General features: G+C 46.6%; 1 protein-coding gene and 1 long non-coding RNA gene across 4 annotated transcripts; one reads left to right on the top strand and one right to left on the bottom strand.

The window, feature by feature from the left end:
- Nucleotides 1–406: 406 nt before the first annotated feature.
- On the top strand, nucleotides 407–16,343 carry hectd3 (HECT domain containing 3). Of its 3 annotated transcripts, none has more exons than XM_061241492.1 (21): nucleotides 408–1,188; nucleotides 2,722–2,882; nucleotides 3,476–3,568; nucleotides 3,920–4,055; nucleotides 5,081–5,199; nucleotides 6,418–6,531; nucleotides 7,604–7,686; nucleotides 8,174–8,339; nucleotides 9,481–9,562; nucleotides 10,056–10,238; nucleotides 11,221–11,273; nucleotides 11,361–11,425; nucleotides 11,816–11,919; nucleotides 12,219–12,332; nucleotides 12,734–12,823; nucleotides 14,055–14,261; nucleotides 14,403–14,532; nucleotides 15,116–15,190; nucleotides 15,286–15,367; nucleotides 15,499–15,570; nucleotides 16,114–16,343. In XM_061241492.1, the coding sequence occupies exons 1-21, from the start codon at nucleotides 838–840 to the stop codon at nucleotides 16,196–16,198; spliced, it is 2,565 nt and encodes an 854-aa protein (XP_061097476.1). In that variant the 5' UTR covers nucleotides 408–837; the 3' UTR covers nucleotides 16,199–16,343. The 3 variants fall into 3 exon arrangements, with proteins under 3 accessions (XP_061097477.1, XP_061097476.1, XP_061097475.1); XM_061241491.1 differs by having other exon boundaries at nucleotides 410–1,188; nucleotides 5,078–5,199; XM_061241493.1 differs by lacking the exon at nucleotides 16,114–16,343 and having other exon boundaries at nucleotides 407–1,188; nucleotides 5,078–5,199; nucleotides 15,286–15,393; nucleotides 15,445–15,541.
- On the bottom strand, nucleotides 13,999–16,966 carry LOC133128168 (uncharacterized). The gene is made up of 3 exons (XR_009708737.1): nucleotides 16,787–16,966; nucleotides 16,480–16,587; nucleotides 13,999–14,474 (listed from the first exon to the last, which is right to left on the bottom strand). It is a non-coding gene; the product is annotated as an uncharacterized LOC133128168 (long non-coding RNA).
- Between the last annotated feature and the right edge of the window lie 39 nt (nucleotides 16,967–17,005).

Genomic DNA, 17,005 nt, shown 5'->3' with positions numbered 1-17,005 from the left:
GAAAAATATTATATCTAAGGATGAATTGTCAACATCGTCGCCTATCTGAAGACATAATACGATTATATTGCTGGAAGTCACAGATCAGCAATGTATATAGAAACCGGAAGCGTGCGTAGTGACGTATTGAAGGTTTTCCGTCTTGTAACGTATGGGATACCGTAAATACTGTAGTCCGAGAACAAAAACATATTATGTCAATAGTACATAACCATTATACAGGAAAATGCATATACATGGACGATTTATAATGACTCGTAAAAACGGATAATAATACTAATTACTAAGGTAAAAACTTGCTGGTGGGCAGCAAAGTAGTGAGTTTGCTTAAATAGGAATTTGGACTATAAAATCATAAAGTTAGCTTGGAAACATGTGCATTTGAGACTGTGAAAGTGTGAAAAGATTACTGTAACTACGGCAATCATCTTGAGGAGTGCAGTGCATTAGCACAGCTAATGCTAGCTAGCTTACTAGCTAGCAACCTTTGCTCAGTGGGGCGGAAGCTCAACTACCCGTTGAGTGTAGCAATGCCAAGCAACACGGTCGGAAACCTAAAAAGGAAAACACATCAGCAGAAGGTACACAGAGGCGGATCTACCATACGTAGTGAAACTGTGGTAACGAGCTGCCTTGTGCCGTGGTTACAAACACAGGAGAATGTTCTAGCTTGAAACGTTTTGCTAGCTATCGATAGGTGTTTTTTTCTTGTTTGTTAAATAGTGAAAAGGAGCTTACTGGCAAGGAAAAACAAAGGGAAACAAAGCCCAAAGTCTAATGTCAGGTGACGGTGGCTCGACTCGGATCCATACACTGCTAAACTAGTCACTTTGAGAGATGTCAGCAGGCGACAATCCTCACGTTCTACTGGGGAGGATTCGGTTTCTGAACGAGTGCATTGACAGCTTCAGGAACAGCGAACCCCTCCCCGAGTCGCTTTGCTTCGTTCCGAGGGAAGTATGCTACAAAATCTGCAAAGACTCGTCGTCCAACTCGAATGTCTCATCTTCGTCATCTGGTAACTCATCAGTTGGGAAGACTCTGATTTCGGTTTGGGAGAGCCCCTCTCAAGCACAGCAGAGTAAGAAACTATGCAAATTTAACATCGAACCAAAGAAGGGGACATGTATCCGGACTACAGGGGAAGAATATTGCAACAGTTATGGCCTTTGGGTCAAAATAAATAAGGTAAGTTCCAAAGTGAATCGAAAATACTTTACTTCCTGGTAGGTGACGTCATGTTACTTGATTTATAGAATGTCATCAGACATCGATGTCTTCTCTCAGGAATTACAAAATAATTCCTTTTTTATACCATGCCCATAGGTAGGCTAATATGATTACATTAATTAACGTATTGTTGGGCGGACCCAAGTAATTATTCCTTTAATAGTGGCAGATTTTAAATTCTTTCCTCTACAGATGAGTCTGTCAGTTGCACAAACATTGTGGAACGATTTTATTGGTCTGTAATGAGTTCCACATGGGTTGATCAGGCCCCTTAAGTTCAAAGAAACTTCTCAGACATTGAGAGACATGTTAGCCTCCCTCTTTGCCCATAATTGAAATGAGAATTTTACTTGCAGTTAGAAATATATATTTTTCCATATCTATTTATTTTCCTAATTGATACTGTCATCCAGGGCTACTTCTCCCCAATGAGTCATCAGCAGCAATTGCAGCCAGTTACATAAACTGAAAGCTGTTTTTGAGGTTTCATCTTAAAATAAACCAGGAAGTGGGAACGTTGTTTGAAGTAATTGTGCTCATGAGACATCACTTGTCTCCTTTTGGTGGGGGGCTCTAGGAAATGGTCGGCCTATTCTGAAATCAATATGTATAATTTGCCTTTGACTTGCATTGCTTGTCTATCAGATTAACTTCTATTCACGCTTTGTAAAGTAAAACTTGTAGTTCCAAAGTTTAGGTCAATAACAATTTATTTACAGTATGAAACACATTAGTGTTGTTCAAGCACCAGGTTTATACCCCTTTCCCAGAACAGAATGAATCAATGAGATGGCCGGTAGCCACTTGATCATTGCTACCTCCCTTCTGATAGACTACGGTTAACTTTGACACCCCCCTTTGTTCTTCTACATCTCCGGTAGCACTCATGCATACACCGGCTGATTACATTAACCAAGTGGCTATTGTCATCTGTATTTGTTTGCCTCCATTTTGGTTCTGGTAGGACCCCCCCATTCATCAATCTCCAGCAAGTCTATATCAGTTCAAGTCAACATCGGGGAATACTGAGGCAGATTAAACCAACCAATATTTCTTAATTCCTCAGAGCATTCTGATTGCATTGAGTGGTAGCTAACCTTCCTTCACATGTCAGACCAAGATACCAATGGACAGGTCAAAGGTCATTCACCTTATCTGCATACTGGGCATTATGTTTAGTTTTAGTTTGGAACAATGAAATGATTACTGTGGATCAACTCATTGCATTGTACTGTGTGCCCTGTGTATGTCTGTGCATATGACAAATAAACGAATCCTAAACTAAACATAAACTAAACGTAAACCATCAGCAAGTGAAGTTATAATGTCCCTGGTGTGAGGAACATGTAAGAGGTATAACGGGTCAGTTGGGCAGTGGTGATAAGGACCTGGCACTGCAGACCTGGTTCTTGCGATAGATGGGTTTTTTAGGAGTGTTGGAGGTAAAATGGCAGAATTGCGCTGATCCCGTGTTGGTCCTTCCCTGGGCAGGAGCAGCTGGAGGAGCACAGGAGCGGGCTGGAGGTTGAGGAGGCCTGGATCCTGGTCTGCAAGCACACGGAGGGGGGCGACCGCCTGGTGCCCGTCGAGTCCCCCGAAACCGTGAGCAGGCAGCAGCAGCTCTTCGGCTACGACCACAAGCCCTGCACCAGGTCCGTCTGTCCGTCCTAAAACACCCGCACGCTGACTCACAGCCCTTAAACCAGCAGCGGAGAGTACTACCAGTCTTAAGTGCCCATGCGTAGCAGGTCTTGCAGTGCGTCAGACATTTTCCGCATCTCCACCGTGGTTCTTATCGGTGGGCCTCACATACCAGGCCTGCACAAAGCTGACTTATAAATTGATGGTTGCGTTGTATCTTACTCTTTTTAAAAACCGCTTGCGATTAGGGGAGTGCTCTAATAATAATGATAATCAACGTTATTTGTATAGTACCTTTCATACAGAGAGGCAGCTCAAAGTGCTGCATCTCTGTAAATAAAAATGATATAAAATAAAATAATGATAATGGCCGCGTTTCCCGAACGCGTTAAGAACGTTCTTAAGCTAAGAAAGTTCTTAAGGACCTTCTAATTGACGGTCCTTAAGAACTTTCTTAGCTTAAGAAAGTTCTTAACGCGTTCGGGAAACGCGGCCAATGTTATTAGTGGGTAAGCTGTCGTGTACATTGTGGCCCTGCTTGAGGAGTGTGTGAGCCCCAGGGCGCTTGGCGTCAGACCCTCACGTTGCGCGGCTCTGTCCTCAGGTGGGAACAGGTGGTGGACGCGGTGTACGCCCTCCGGCTGGGCTCCCGGCCCAAGATCGCCCTGTCAGACGAGGCTGCCGTCCAGAAACTCCGGTGAGCCAATGGGGTGGACAGCAGCACGGGGGCGGGCTTAAGGCTTGACGGCTCATTGGATCGTGCTTCTGCTTCTCAAGTTCAAGCGACACGTCACTTTAAGCAAGTCCACTAAAAGTCCTGTTGGTCTAAAAGTGTACAAGATGTACAATGTTGAACTTGTCTAATTGGTCTAGAAGAGTACACGATGTAAATTCTGAGCTTGTCTAATTGGTCTAAAAGTGTACAATTCTGAAGTCTTAAGTGCATAATAGATTCAGTAATGGAGTTTTCGCAGCAGCAGAGCGCAGATGTAATTGGGTCCTCTCAGCAGTAGATAATGGATTACGTGATTGCTGGCGCTTCCTGTAGGTATGTTCCCCCCACGTGGACGTTCGAGTGTGACGAGGACCTGGTCCATTACTTCTACGACCACATCGGGAAGGAGGACGAGAACCTGGGCAGCGTCAAGCAGTGCGTGATGAGCATCGACGTTTCGTCCTGGTCGGTGAGTGACCGCATTTTTACCCGTGACCTCTGAAGGCAGGCAGCGGCTGTTGTTTTTTTCAAATGGCAGGCCTTTCCATTAGCGCCCCTCAAGAGGGCACGTTACAGACGCGCTCAGCTTCTGGAGGAATGAATCAGCATCGCGTCGCGGCGAGACGTAGGCTGTTCTTTTCTCACAGAGTGCGTCATAGGGTTCGGTTTTGAAGAGAGATGCTCGGTGAGTCGGAATGGCTAGTGGGTGTGTGCGCCATTTCTGGTCAGTCTGGTTGTCGTGTGTACGTGTGTGTGTGTGTGTGTGTGTGTGTGTGTGTTTGTTACGTCCTCTGTCATGAGATTTTGTGTTTTCATTTGTGCAGCTTTGCTGCCCGTATGACTGTCTTTGGTTTACTTCCATTTTGGCCATTTCCGTCTCTGATAATGAAGCTTTCATAAACATTTCTTTTGTCCTGTCTGAGTGTCTGTGCGGGCGGCACGGATGGTGCAGTGGGTAGCACTGCCACCTCACAGCAAGGAGGTCCTGGGTTCGAATCCCCGTCGGCCGGGGCCTCTCTGTGCGGAGTTTGCATGTTGTCCCCGTGTTTGCGTGGGTTTCCTCCGGGTACTCCGGTTTCCTCCCACAGTCCAAAGACATGCAGGTTAGGCTGATCGGAGAGTCTAAATTGCCCGTAGGTATGAGCGTGTGAGTGAATGGTGTGTGTGCCCTGCGATGGACTGGCGACCTGTCCAGGGTGTATTCCTGCCTTTCGCCCAATGTATGCTGGGATAGGCTCCAGCCCCCCTGCGATAATGGATGGATGGATGGATGAGTGTCTGTGCGCTTGTACATACATGAATGTCAGTGTTTATTTCTTGTGTGTATGCATGTGCCTGTACGCGTGTCTGCTCAGGATTCCACAAAAAAAGCGTGTTTGTATACTTCTGAATAAATCTGCTACGTGATTGGTGCTGTAAGCGTACATGTGTGTGTGTGTGTGCACATACCTGCACATGTAAGTGTGTATACGCTGTGGCGTGTGGCCGCAGGAGGACCCCAGCAGCGGCGCCAACTGTCTGACGGACGGGGACACGGACACGTACTGGGAGAGCGACGGCATGCAGGGCCAGCACTGGATCCGTCTGCACATGAAGAAGGGCACCGTGGTCAAGTAAGCACAGGGCCTCAGGCCTCACACAGCGCTGCGCTGGCCAACAGCATGCTTTCACAGGGACTGGGTCAGGAAAGGGGGAAACACGACTGGGCACACAGCACTGCGCTGGCCAACAGCATGCTTTCACAGGGACTGGGTCAGGAAAGAGGGAAACACGACTGGGCACACAGCGCTGCGCTGGCCAACAGCATGCTTTCACAGGGACTGGGTCAGGAAAGAGGGAAACACGACTGGGCACACAGCGCTGCGCTGGCCAACAGCATGCTTTCACAGGGACTGGGTTAGGAAAGAGGGAAACACGACTGGGCACACAGCGCTGCGCTGGCCAACAGCATGCTTTCACAGGGACTGGGTCAGGAAAGAGGGAAACACGACTGGGCACACAGCGCTGCGCTGGCCAACAGCAAGCTTTCATAGGGACTGGGTCAGGAAAGAGGGAAACACGACTGGGCACACAGCGCTGCGCTGGCCAACAGCATGCTTTCACAGGGACTGGGTCAGGAAAGAGGGAAAACACGACTGGGCACACAGCGCTGCGCTGGCCAACAGCATGCTTTCACAGGGACTGGGTCAGGAAAGAGGGAAACACGACTGGGCACACAGCGCTGCGCTGGCCAACAGTAAGCTTTCACTGCGACTGAGTCAGAACAAAGGGAAAAAACAGCTGGGCATCCAGCACTGTGCTGGCCAACAGAATGCTTTCACAGGGTCTGAGTCAGGAAAGTGAGAAACACGACTGGGCTCACAGCACTGCGCTGGCCAACAGCATGCTTTCACAGGGTCAGGAAAGAGGGACACCAGGTTCACTGTGTGAGGGCAGCCCTTCAGGCCTTATACAGCACCATGCTGGCCAGTAACAATCTTTCACAGGGAATGAGTCAGAGAAGAGGGAAACCAGCGTAACTCCATTGAGGCTTTATTTGACGCTGTGTTGGCCAACAGCACGCTTTCCCACGGAATGAGTCAGGAAAGAGGGAAACACGACTGGGAACACAGCACTGTGTTGGCCGACAGTATGCTTTCACAGGGACTAAGTTAGGAAAGGGGAAAACCAGGGTCACTCTGTAAGGGCTTCAGGCTTTGTACTGCACTGTGCTGGCCCAACAGTACACTTTCACAGGGCATCAGGATAGAGGGAAGCCAGAGTCACTTCAAATGCATGGGCACGGATGTCACTTTGAACTGTCGGTTTGTGCTCTTGTTCACCCCCTCCAGGAAGCTGATTTTGACGGTGGACTCTACAGACGATAACTACATGCCCAAAAGAGTGACGGTGTTCGGGGGAGAAGGAGACAACCTCAAGAAACTCAGTGATGTCAACATAGATGAGTATGTTCTTCCTCCTGTTTAGGCAGGTTTAGTGTACACACAGCCACACATGAAGACCAGTGCTGCTCAAGCCATGGGCTAAACACTGGCACTGCTTGGTCCTGTAGACAAGCCATGGGTCATGGGACGCAAATGTTGTTTCCTATTTTTATCTATTACGGGTTGACCTGAAGTGGAAAGGTCACTTTATGATAATTGACACTAAAGTCATGTATGTTGACATCCTTAATGGGGCCAGCACTGTGGCTCAATGGATTGCACAGGAAGAAGGTACTGAGTTCGAATCGCGACATTTGCAATGAGTTCACATGTACTCCCTGGGTCCACACGGGTTTTCCACGGGTTCTCCAGTTCCCTCACACAGTCTAAGCGTATGTAGGTTAGGTTCGTTGGAGAACTGAAATTGCCGCGTGCCCAGCGATGGATTGGTGACTTTTCCAGGTGTACTGCCTCTCACCCAGTGCATGCTGGGATAGGCTCCAGCCCCCACTCTGACCCTGTCTGTGATTAAGCGGTTTAGAAAATGGATGGACGGATGGATTTAACGGTTTTGAGTGATTTAATGTATTTCAAGCCTATTTTTGAAACCCCTGTTATCAGGTTGGCATGCTCAAGCAATTAAACAGCACAAAGCACAATTTGCATATCATTCCAAGTAACATCCCCCGTGCTTGTAACGCACGACAAATTTCGTGTAAACACTTCCAGTTGGCATGAAAACATGTTATGCAAGATATACTTTTATTGATTCCGATAGTCCGTTACGAGTGCAGTTTGAAGTGTGCTGATGAGTTCAAAAGCCTCTTGGGTGATTACCAAAACGGCGTTTGTGGAAAACAGTTTATCCAGTTTAATGAATGGTGGCGTGATTCTGAAGGTGATTGGTTATGCTCTGTGACATAATGCAGAAGAATGCTGATAAAACTTGCTTGGCCCCCGACCTTTACTTTTAATATCCTTATCCTTATTACAACAACAGTTTTCTGTCCTTGATGGAAGTTACGAACTGCTGCAATGGAGTATCAGAACTCTTCCGTGTAGCATGATGTCGTTTTTTTCCATATCACCCCAGGAATCTGATTGGGGAGATATGTGTCCTGGAGGACATGACATCGCACTTGCCGATCATCGAGGTCCGGATAGAGGAGTGTCGAGGTAAGAGCACAATCGCGGATATCAGGTGACGCATTGTAGCAGAGCCGGAGCTGAAAGTGCCATTAGAGTGCAGGCAGTGATTATGCCAGATTATTTGCGGAGTGCTTGTCGTGATTAGTTCTCTGTGAAGGACAGCGTATTACAGTGGGTAAGGGCCTAGCCTTGTTGCTCAAAGGTATCTGGTTTACATCTGAGCTGAGGGAAGTACCTCTATATCCATGAGCGCGGCACTTAACCTGATTTATCCGGCTGTATAAATCAGGGGTGTCTGACTCCAGTCTCGGAGGGCTGCGGTGTCTGCAGGCACTTGTGGTCTCCTTCCAGCCAATGAAGGCCTTGAGAACACAGTGTGTGTCAACTTCAGTGACTGAAGTTAATCACCGGTGGCGAGACGCGGTGAAGCCCAGCGGACACCGCGGCCCTCCGCTCCGTGTTATAAAATGGACGCCGTGTTAAAAACGTGCCGCCCCCCTCTCTTGTTGCCCAGACGAGGGGATCGACGTGCGGATCCGGGGGCTGAAGATCAAGTCGTCCTGCGAGCGGGACCTGGGCCTGAACGCTGACATGTTCCAGTCGCCCAACCTGGTGCGCTACCCCCGGCTGGAGGGCACCCAGCCCGACGTGCTGTACCGCCGGGCGCTCGTCATCCAGAGGTGTGGACCGCCGTCCCGTCTAGTCGCTCCGCACACACACACACACACACACACACGCACACACACGCTGAGGGGCGCCTACACACCGCTGTGCCCAGAACAGAGCCCTCACAGGCTGGGCTGGAGCCAGGGCAGGAAGCTGTCTTTCCTGTGCTGGAGACCCTTTCGCATAGTACTCAACCCCAGGGCGTATTGCACAAAGCAGGATTACTGAGATAGCTGGATAATTCAATTGGATAATTGAGTAAAACCCGGGACAGCTCTTTTACATGGGTCCATGTTCCAGATTTGGGAGAGTTCTGGGTTTTCTCTTACGGTTATCTAGTTAAATCCGTTAAACTGCTTTGTTAAATCAGTAAGTAAAACAACTGTGTAATGTGTCTTCTCCAACTTCTACGGGCGACACCTCTTCTGTTGCGGTTCTGGCAAGTTGGTTATCGTTCCCTTAGCAACGTATTTAACTGGAACCGATTGAGCAGATGCCCAACAGTGTAAGTAGATAGATGCAAATTTGCAGATGCAAATTGAAGCTAATTCACCCTGGGTAGCTGCTATGCAAAAAAAAAAAAAAAAAAAAAAAAAAAAATTTTTATAACAATAAAATGGCTTCAAAAAGACACAGTAAGGTCAGTTAGGGACCCTACTTACCAGAGGATTCATCAGTTGTGGGTTCAGATCACTTATTCAAAAAGGAATCTGAGAATCTTTGACGTTTTATTTTTATTTTTAGGTAATGTTTCTGCAGTGTATTTCATGATGCAGTAAAAATCAGACTACAGTAAGTCAGGGTCCAACCTGTTCCAACAGAAGGTTCACATTCCACACCACTGACACTCCTAAGACTGCCCTACAGGACCCACACTGTTCTGTAGACCAGCCAGTGCTTCGTATTGCAGTGCGTTTGCTGCATTCTCACAGTGATAATGAACTGCACCACATCGCACCCTTAGCTGCACTCTAGCCGTGTGATTTGTACTTCATACTGCATCCTGTTCTTGGCAGCGGGAGAGCCTGATGCTAATGGCCTTTAGGCCATCCAGGCAGAGATCTGCTGCCAGGTTCAGCACACTGTGCTGTTCTCCTACAAAGGGCCCAGGCCTCCAGCGCTAACGCTACTGTGCTAACTCTGCTTCCTCCGCAGGTTCATCTCACTGTTGGACAGCCTGCTGCCTCACCTGGTGCCAGCCTGGGACTTCAGCCTGGGCACCTTCAGCCAGATCAAAGTAAGTCTGTGGTGGGATGCTGGCTGCCTGGGACACAGGTCCACTGCTGGGTCCTCCCGATCAACGAAACTATTGTTGGCTCTGAGCGTTAATTATCTTTATCTGTTCTATCATTTTATCGAATGTACTATCTAAGCTCTTCAGTAGAGCTCAATTTAGTACTTGTTACATTGTTGCTTAGCTAAATTGCTTGGTGTTCTTCGCTTATAAGTTCGTCCATTGTTCCTAGCTTAGTGGCAGTGTAACAAGTTGCTAAATTGCTGGGTGTTCTTTACTAATAAGTTAGTCCACCGTTCCTAGCTTAGTGACAGTGTAGGAAGTTGCTAAGCTTGCTGTTCTTAATTAATAAGTCCTTTTCTGTGTACTCATGCTGTTATTAACCTACTGAACGTATGTATGTTCTCAGTTTTGTAAGATACCCTGCCTGTGCCAGATTGATGTAATGTAATGGATGTAAAAAAAAGTAGTTCCTGTTGTCCGCTCTCCCCGCCAGCACATGAAGCAGTTCCTGCTGCTGTCCAAGCGCCGCTCCGCCCTCATCACCCAGTGCCTGAAGGACTCCGAGACCAGCAAACCCAACCTCATGCCCCGGCTCTACATCAACCGCCGCCTGGCCATGGAGCACCGAGACAATCCCTCGCTGGACCCCACCTCCAAGACCGCCGTCTTCTCCCAGGTGCGGCTAGTGTGGTCCAGTGTGCTCAGGGCCTTATATAACCTGGGCGTAGGGCTGCTAGATTTATTCACATCCTGACAGCTCACACCTATCTTAGTTCAGTATTTATTTATTAGTTTTTATCTGGCAGAATAGCCTGTGCATTGGGAAGGCATACCCATAACTCTTCATTAATAGGTTTTGGAACAATAGTCAGAGTACGTGTGTATAAAAAGGGTTCTAGGCACCTTTAGCCTATAGTCAATTCACAAATCGTGTTGGATTTGTATCGAATGTGATGGATTTTACTTCATTCACAAGTGTGAAATTCCCTTCGCATTTTCAGATATTGCATACAGTGTACTGTATTTTGCATGTATACAGTGCTGTATTTTGTGTGATACTTGGAGGTTTGGTGTTAAGACTTAAGTCCAAAGCTTTATGTTAGCTGTTGCCAGCAGATGCAGCGATAAACCTATAGCTGGCCGGAGTTATATAATGGTGATTGATGCTTCTGATCATTTGTATGTAATGTTGCTTGTTAATATTCATATACTTTCCGTGTATTGAATGGATTCATTGACTAATGTTCATTGATTGATTGATTCATGTAATTGTTTGCAGCTATGTAGCAGTGCAAAACCTATACATATAATCTGACTGTGCTTCATTGCTTACTTGCTCTGATGACTGCTAGTTTTAACCGAAACGCGTCAGCGTTCTTTTAGGCGCTGACCAATATAAATCAATAGTAGTCTATAATTAGTATCCCGTCTGATTTGTTTAATATTGGATGTGCAACCATTTGCTTTTCTGAACTATATTCAGGGATAATGTAGTTTTTTTTTTTCCAGTGTCATACCCAGACATATAATATTCAACAGAATTACTCAGCTAGCAGGCTTGCATAAATATTAGATGGTGAGAAAGCCTTGCCCAGCGATGGTGCTTTTATTGGATGTTGGCGTCGCATGCTAATGTGTTCTGTCCTGTTGTTTCTAAGGTGTATGAAGGTCTAAAGCCATCCGATAAATTTGAGAAAACATTGGATTACAGGTAAGGCCACTCAATGTGAAAATTGTCTCTTGCATTCCTCAGAGATGGGGGGCTTGACATACTTACCATGGTTTGTTTGTCCAATAGATGGCCAGCGCGCTATGACCAGTGGTGGGAGTGTAAATTCATAGCAGAGGGAATCATTGACCAAGGTAACTCCAAAGAACGGTCTAGAATGCCCCCTGTTATTTTGTGCTGTTTTCTTAAGCACTTTGTTTCATGATTAAGCTTTTTAGAATGACAATTAAAAAGTGTATCACTACTTTCTGCTGTACTGTATCTGTATATTATAGGGTGGAAGTGGAGGATAATGGTTCGGGAGCTGGGCTTGCAAGATGTACTATAAATACACAGCTGTATAAATCAATATGTACAAAGACTCAGCTGGGTTGGTTGCTCTGCAGGGTCTGCTCAATGCCTGAAATGTAAAACAAATAAAAAAATTTAAAAATATTATTATTGCTGTTATTAAATATTGAGTGGGACCTCTCACCCTATTTGGGGTTCCTCACCGTAAGCTCCTCCCTCTGCTCCTCCTCCAGGGGGCGGGTTTCGGGACAGCCTTGCTGACATGTCTGAGGAGCTCTGCCCCAGCTCGGCCGAGTGTCCAGTGCCTTTACCGTTCTTCACCCGCACCTCCAACCAGGTACCGGTCTTCACAAACCTCTTATATCTCCAGTTATTCCCCACCTTTAGCATTCTTCACCCACACCTTCAACCAGGTACCACTCCCTCTCCTCAACATCTTATCCCAGTTATTCTACACCCTTAGCACCTCCAACCAGGTACCGGTCTTCACAAACCTCTTATACCACTAGTTATTCCACACCTTTAGTGTTCTTCACCCACACCTCCAACCAGTCCTCTCCTCAACGTCTTATCCCACTAGTTATTACATACGTGTGTACATGTGAGAAGTTATGCGTTGTATGTTGCTTCTCTCAGGGTACAGGTGAGGCCAGGGATTGCTATGTGCCTAACCCCTCCTGCAGGGAGTTCCACAAATTTGAGTGGATCGGCCAGCTCATGGGTGCCGCGCTCCGTGGAAAGGACTTCCTGGTACGTGACATCACTTCCTTCTTGTAGATTTGATTTATCAGTGTCAATGTGACATTAGCTCAGGAGGTATGAGCAGTCAGAGGGCTGCCCTGGGTGTGTTGAAGTGTCCCTGAGGAAGACGCCTAACCCCCAATTGCTCCTGACGAGCTGGCTACTGCCTTGCATGGCAGCCAGTCACTGTTGCTGTGTGAGTGTGTGTTTAAATGGGTGAATGAGCATCAATTTAAAAGTGCTTTGGATGAAAGAACTCTTTAATGCAGTGCATTTTCCAGTGGGAGGTTCTTTTTACCTGGTGAAATGTATAACTTTGAAATAATTTGATGTGAAATTGAGTTAAAAGGCTGAATTGGGATAGGCTTCCCGTGATGTTTGGTCTGAGAAGTTTGGTGTTCCCCTGGCAGGTCCTGGCTCTTCCTGGGATCGTGTGGAAGCAGCTCACGGGAGAGGCCTTCAGCTGGAGCAAAGACTTCCCGGCCGTGGACTCTGTGCTGGTGAGTTTCCCTTCGCTCCCAGAGAAGCAGTGATCGGCCTTAAATTCGCTGAGTCAACAGAGCTCAACCCTCCATTATCAACTCATCTTGACTCTCGCTGTGCATAGGGTTCGGTTGTCCAACCAGTCCACGGTGTCTGCTCTTGGTTATGTAATGCAGAGCTTCTGAAAGATGGAGCTTCTGCTGTTTCTCATTTTATTTTGGATTTTATTGCTGGTGCCTTGAATATGAATGTAAGAATATTCCAGTTTGGGACATCAGGTTCTCAGTGGGAAAAGTACAGGCACAAGGTGTATCTAGAGCTGTCAGAATTATTTATTTTCTTCACCCACACTGTTTCTAAGGTGGAAATGTTTTACAGTTCTGTTGAGTTATATTGTTCAGATACAGCTTCTGTAGCTGTAGCCCTGCAGAAGTTTTTATTTTTGTTAAATGTCTAATGAAAGTAATCTTGTAAAGGTCCAAGCCTCCACTCAAAGTGCAAACATGTTTGGCCAGTTTTCAAGACATTGCATTCTTACTGTGAATTGCTGTTATCACTTCACCTTTGATCCCTGCTAGGGTAGACCTCTCAGTGTTTCAAATCAATGTTAAAGGAATTGTGTGTGGGCTGTGTGAGACTCCAGTGTAAAGTGTGTGTTTGGGCTGTGTGAGACTCCAGTGTAAAGTGTGTGTTTGGTCTGTGTGAGACTCCAGTGTAAAGTGTGTGTTTGGGCTGTGTGAGACTCCAGTGTAAAGTGTGTGTGTGGGCTGTGTGAGACTCCAGTGTAAAGTGTGTGTGGGCTGTGTGAGACTCCAGTGTAAAGTGTGTGTTTGGGCTGTGTGAGACTCCAGTGTAAAGTGTGTGTTTGGGCTGTGTGAGACTCTAGTGTAAAGTGTGTGTTTGGGCTGTGTGAGACTCCAGTGTAAAGTGTGTGTTTGGGCTGTGTAGACTCCAGTGTAAAGTGTGTGTTTGGGCTGTGTGAGACTCCAGTGTAAAGTGTGTGTTTGGGCTGTGTGGGACTCCAGTGTAAAGTGTGTGTGTGGGCTGTGTGAGACTCCAGTGTAAAGTGCATGTTTGGGCTGTGTGAGACTCCAGTGTAAAGTGTGTGTGTGGGCTGTGTGAGACTCCAGTGTAAAGTGCATGTTTGGGCTGTGTGAGACTCCAGTGTAAAGTGTGTGTTTGGGCTGTGTAGATTCCAGTCTATAGTGTGTGTTTGGGCTGATGGGAGCTGTGGCCATTCCTCCTCAGGTGAAGCTGCTGGAGGCCATGGAGAACATGGACGAGGAGACATTTGAGTTTAAGTTTGGCCAGGAGCTGACCTACACCACCCTGCTGAGCGACGGTCAGCTGGTGGAGCTGGTCCCAGGCGGCGGCAGCACCGTGGTCAAATACGAGGACCGCAAGGAGTTCCTCCGACTGGTGCGGAAGGCCAGGCTGGAGGAGAGCCGGGAGCAGGTGTGTGTGTGCGCTTGTGTTCATGCATGTGTTCTGACTACTGTGTTTGTGTTATTTGTAGTCACGGAATGCCTAGTGGATTGATGGTGCTGTCCAGCTTCCATTGTCTTGTGCATGAACTGGCTTCTGTCCATGTTCCAGATTGTAGCCATGCAGGCCGGTCTGGTGAAGGTGGTGCCTCAAGCTGTCCTGGATCTCCTGACCTGGCAGGAGCTGGAGAAGAAAGTGTGCGGTGACCCAGAGATCACTGTAGAAGCCCTTAAACGCCTCAGTGAGTCCCACACCTTCCTCACTACGTGAAGCCCAACACTGCCTTCCAGACTGCTTTATCACTAATGCTGCCTCCAACTCCCAGACTGCTTTATCACTAATGCTGCCTACAACTCCTAGACTGCTCTAACACTAACACTGCCTACAACTCCCAGACTGCTATAACACAAATTGTAGTGGAAAATGTGGGTTTACTGATTCAGGAACTTCAGTTGTCATTATGTGGTGTCTGGATCGGACACGGGGATAGCCGATCCTTCTTTTAATAAAGCACAGTACAGTTCAAAGGCAAATACTGCCTGCATCTCATAACTGCTCAAACACTGGCACTGCCTACTACTCCCACAATGCTGAAGTACTAGTACGGCCTACAATTCCCACACTGCACTAAATACTAACATTGCCCTCAGGTGCCCATGAGAGTCTGAGCCTAAAGTGCAAGGAGATGGTAGGGAGCAGGTCAGGGAATTGTTTTAGAGTTTTTATTTTATTTTATTTTTTTAAATAAAATATTGGAACAATTTACTGCCATGGACATATTTGTATTTCCCTTTCCTTCATTCTGCTTGAATTTCCCTTCTCAGCGCGGTATGAGGACTTGGAGCAGACAGACACTCGAGTGCAATACTTGTGGGAAGCCTTGACCAACTTCACTAACGGTCAGTAAGCGTCTGCATTGCACCAGAATACTGTAGCAGCTTCCATCCTCTGGATACGTGACTGCAGTCTGACGGCTATTTCCTTTCTCAACCAGAGGACCGCAGCAGATTCCTGAGATTTGTGACTGGGAGAAGCCGTCTTCCTGCACCCATCTATATTTTTCCAGATAAACAAGGGTAAGGATCTCTCCAGGGAGTTTGTCTATTTGGTGTGGTATTAGAACAAGGGTAAGGATCTCTCCAGGGAGTTTGTCCATTTTGTGCGGAATTAGACCACACTCTAACCTGATGGCGCTTGTCCTTTCCAGATCTGAGACAACAGATGCACTTCCACAATCGTCCACCTGCTCGAGCACCCTCTATCTACCAAACTATCCCAGGTGAGTGGAGTATGCCAGCATGCGTTGCACATTATCCTAATGTGCTTTTTCAGGTTTTCACTAGGTTTAAGGCCAAGTTTATAGTCAAGCAACAGAGTGTCGACATGCAGTGGATGTTGCTGTTCACAGAGACATTTGGTTTATACTCTAAGGGACTGGAGTGCGTTTATACTTTTTGCCTATTAAAACCCAGCTATATTCTCAATTTTCTCCACCAAAGCCAAAGCCCCTTGGGATTTTGGGGGAGCCACTTCACATTGGGCTTGGGACTGAAAGGGTTAAATCAACTTGAAGAGTCACTGGATGAAATGTACTATATCAGTTCAAAAGCACGCTGTCAGAGTTGATTTTACATCAAGTGTATGACTAATAAAGCCTATGTGTGCTGTGTATTTAACATACAAGCAGTAATGATTTTGTATTTTGTATTTAGTGATGTAGACTGCTGTAGATTTAAATAAGTAAACTGCGCAGTGCATAAGACACAGTCTACCTCCCTAACTCATCCACTGTCTGTGTCTGTGTCTGTGTCTGTGTCTGCAGTGCGAAAGTGTGTGAGGAGAAGCTGCGGTATGCTGCATATAACTGCGTGGCGATCGACACAGACATGAGTCCCTGGGAAGAGTGATACAGCGCATACCCTCCCTCCACCCTGCAACAGTCCTGCTCACCTTGATTTTATATACACTAGCTGTTGCTAACACTGTTCATATCACCATATCTACCCAAATGCCATTCACAGCTGTACATAATAAACAGAAAATTGTGAAAAATTGTGTTTTGGTTGTCTTTGTCTTCTCTCAGCAGTGAGGTAAATGATTATGTGAAGTATTGACTTAAATCCAATGAAAGCAGATTTGTGAACGGTTCCAACAAATGTCCATTTGAATTTGATCAATTGATAATTACCTTGTTCATCCCGTTCCTTTTCAATGTTGCTAAGATTGTCCAACTTCTGTTATCATGGTGAGTAACAAACATGGTTGCAGAAAAGACTGCAAGTTGTCAAACTGGTATCTGTCGGTAAATTTACAAAACTTGAGAAAAGATGTATAATGAAAATACAGAGATTTACATGAATATCAGCAAGCACGCAATAAGCAGGCGCGCATCTTGAGAACTTTAGTTGGTTGTGTAAGTGACAGCATGAAAGTAGTAAGTAATTTTATCTGGCAAGGTAACTCCACAAATGCCATGTTGCCCAGTGGTCACTAACCCTGTTCCTGGAGATTACATTACATTATTGGCATTTGGCAGACGCTCTTATCCAGAGAGACAATCCTCCCCTGGACCAATGTAGGGTTAAGGGCCTTGCTCAAGGGCCTTGCTCAAGGGCCTAACAGCTGTGCGGATCTTATTGTGGCTACACCAGGATTAGAACCACCGACTTTGCGTGTCCCAGTCATTTACCTTAACCACTACGCTCTACCGTCCT

This window comes from Conger conger, chromosome 5 (genome assembly GCF_963514075.1).
Source record: "Conger conger chromosome 5, fConCon1.1, whole genome shotgun sequence".
Classification (NCBI taxonomy): Eukaryota; Metazoa; Chordata; class Actinopteri; order Anguilliformes; family Congridae; genus Conger; species Conger conger.
The sequence above is the reverse complement of the archived record's forward strand: the minus strand, read 5'-3'. Positions and strand labels throughout refer to the sequence as shown.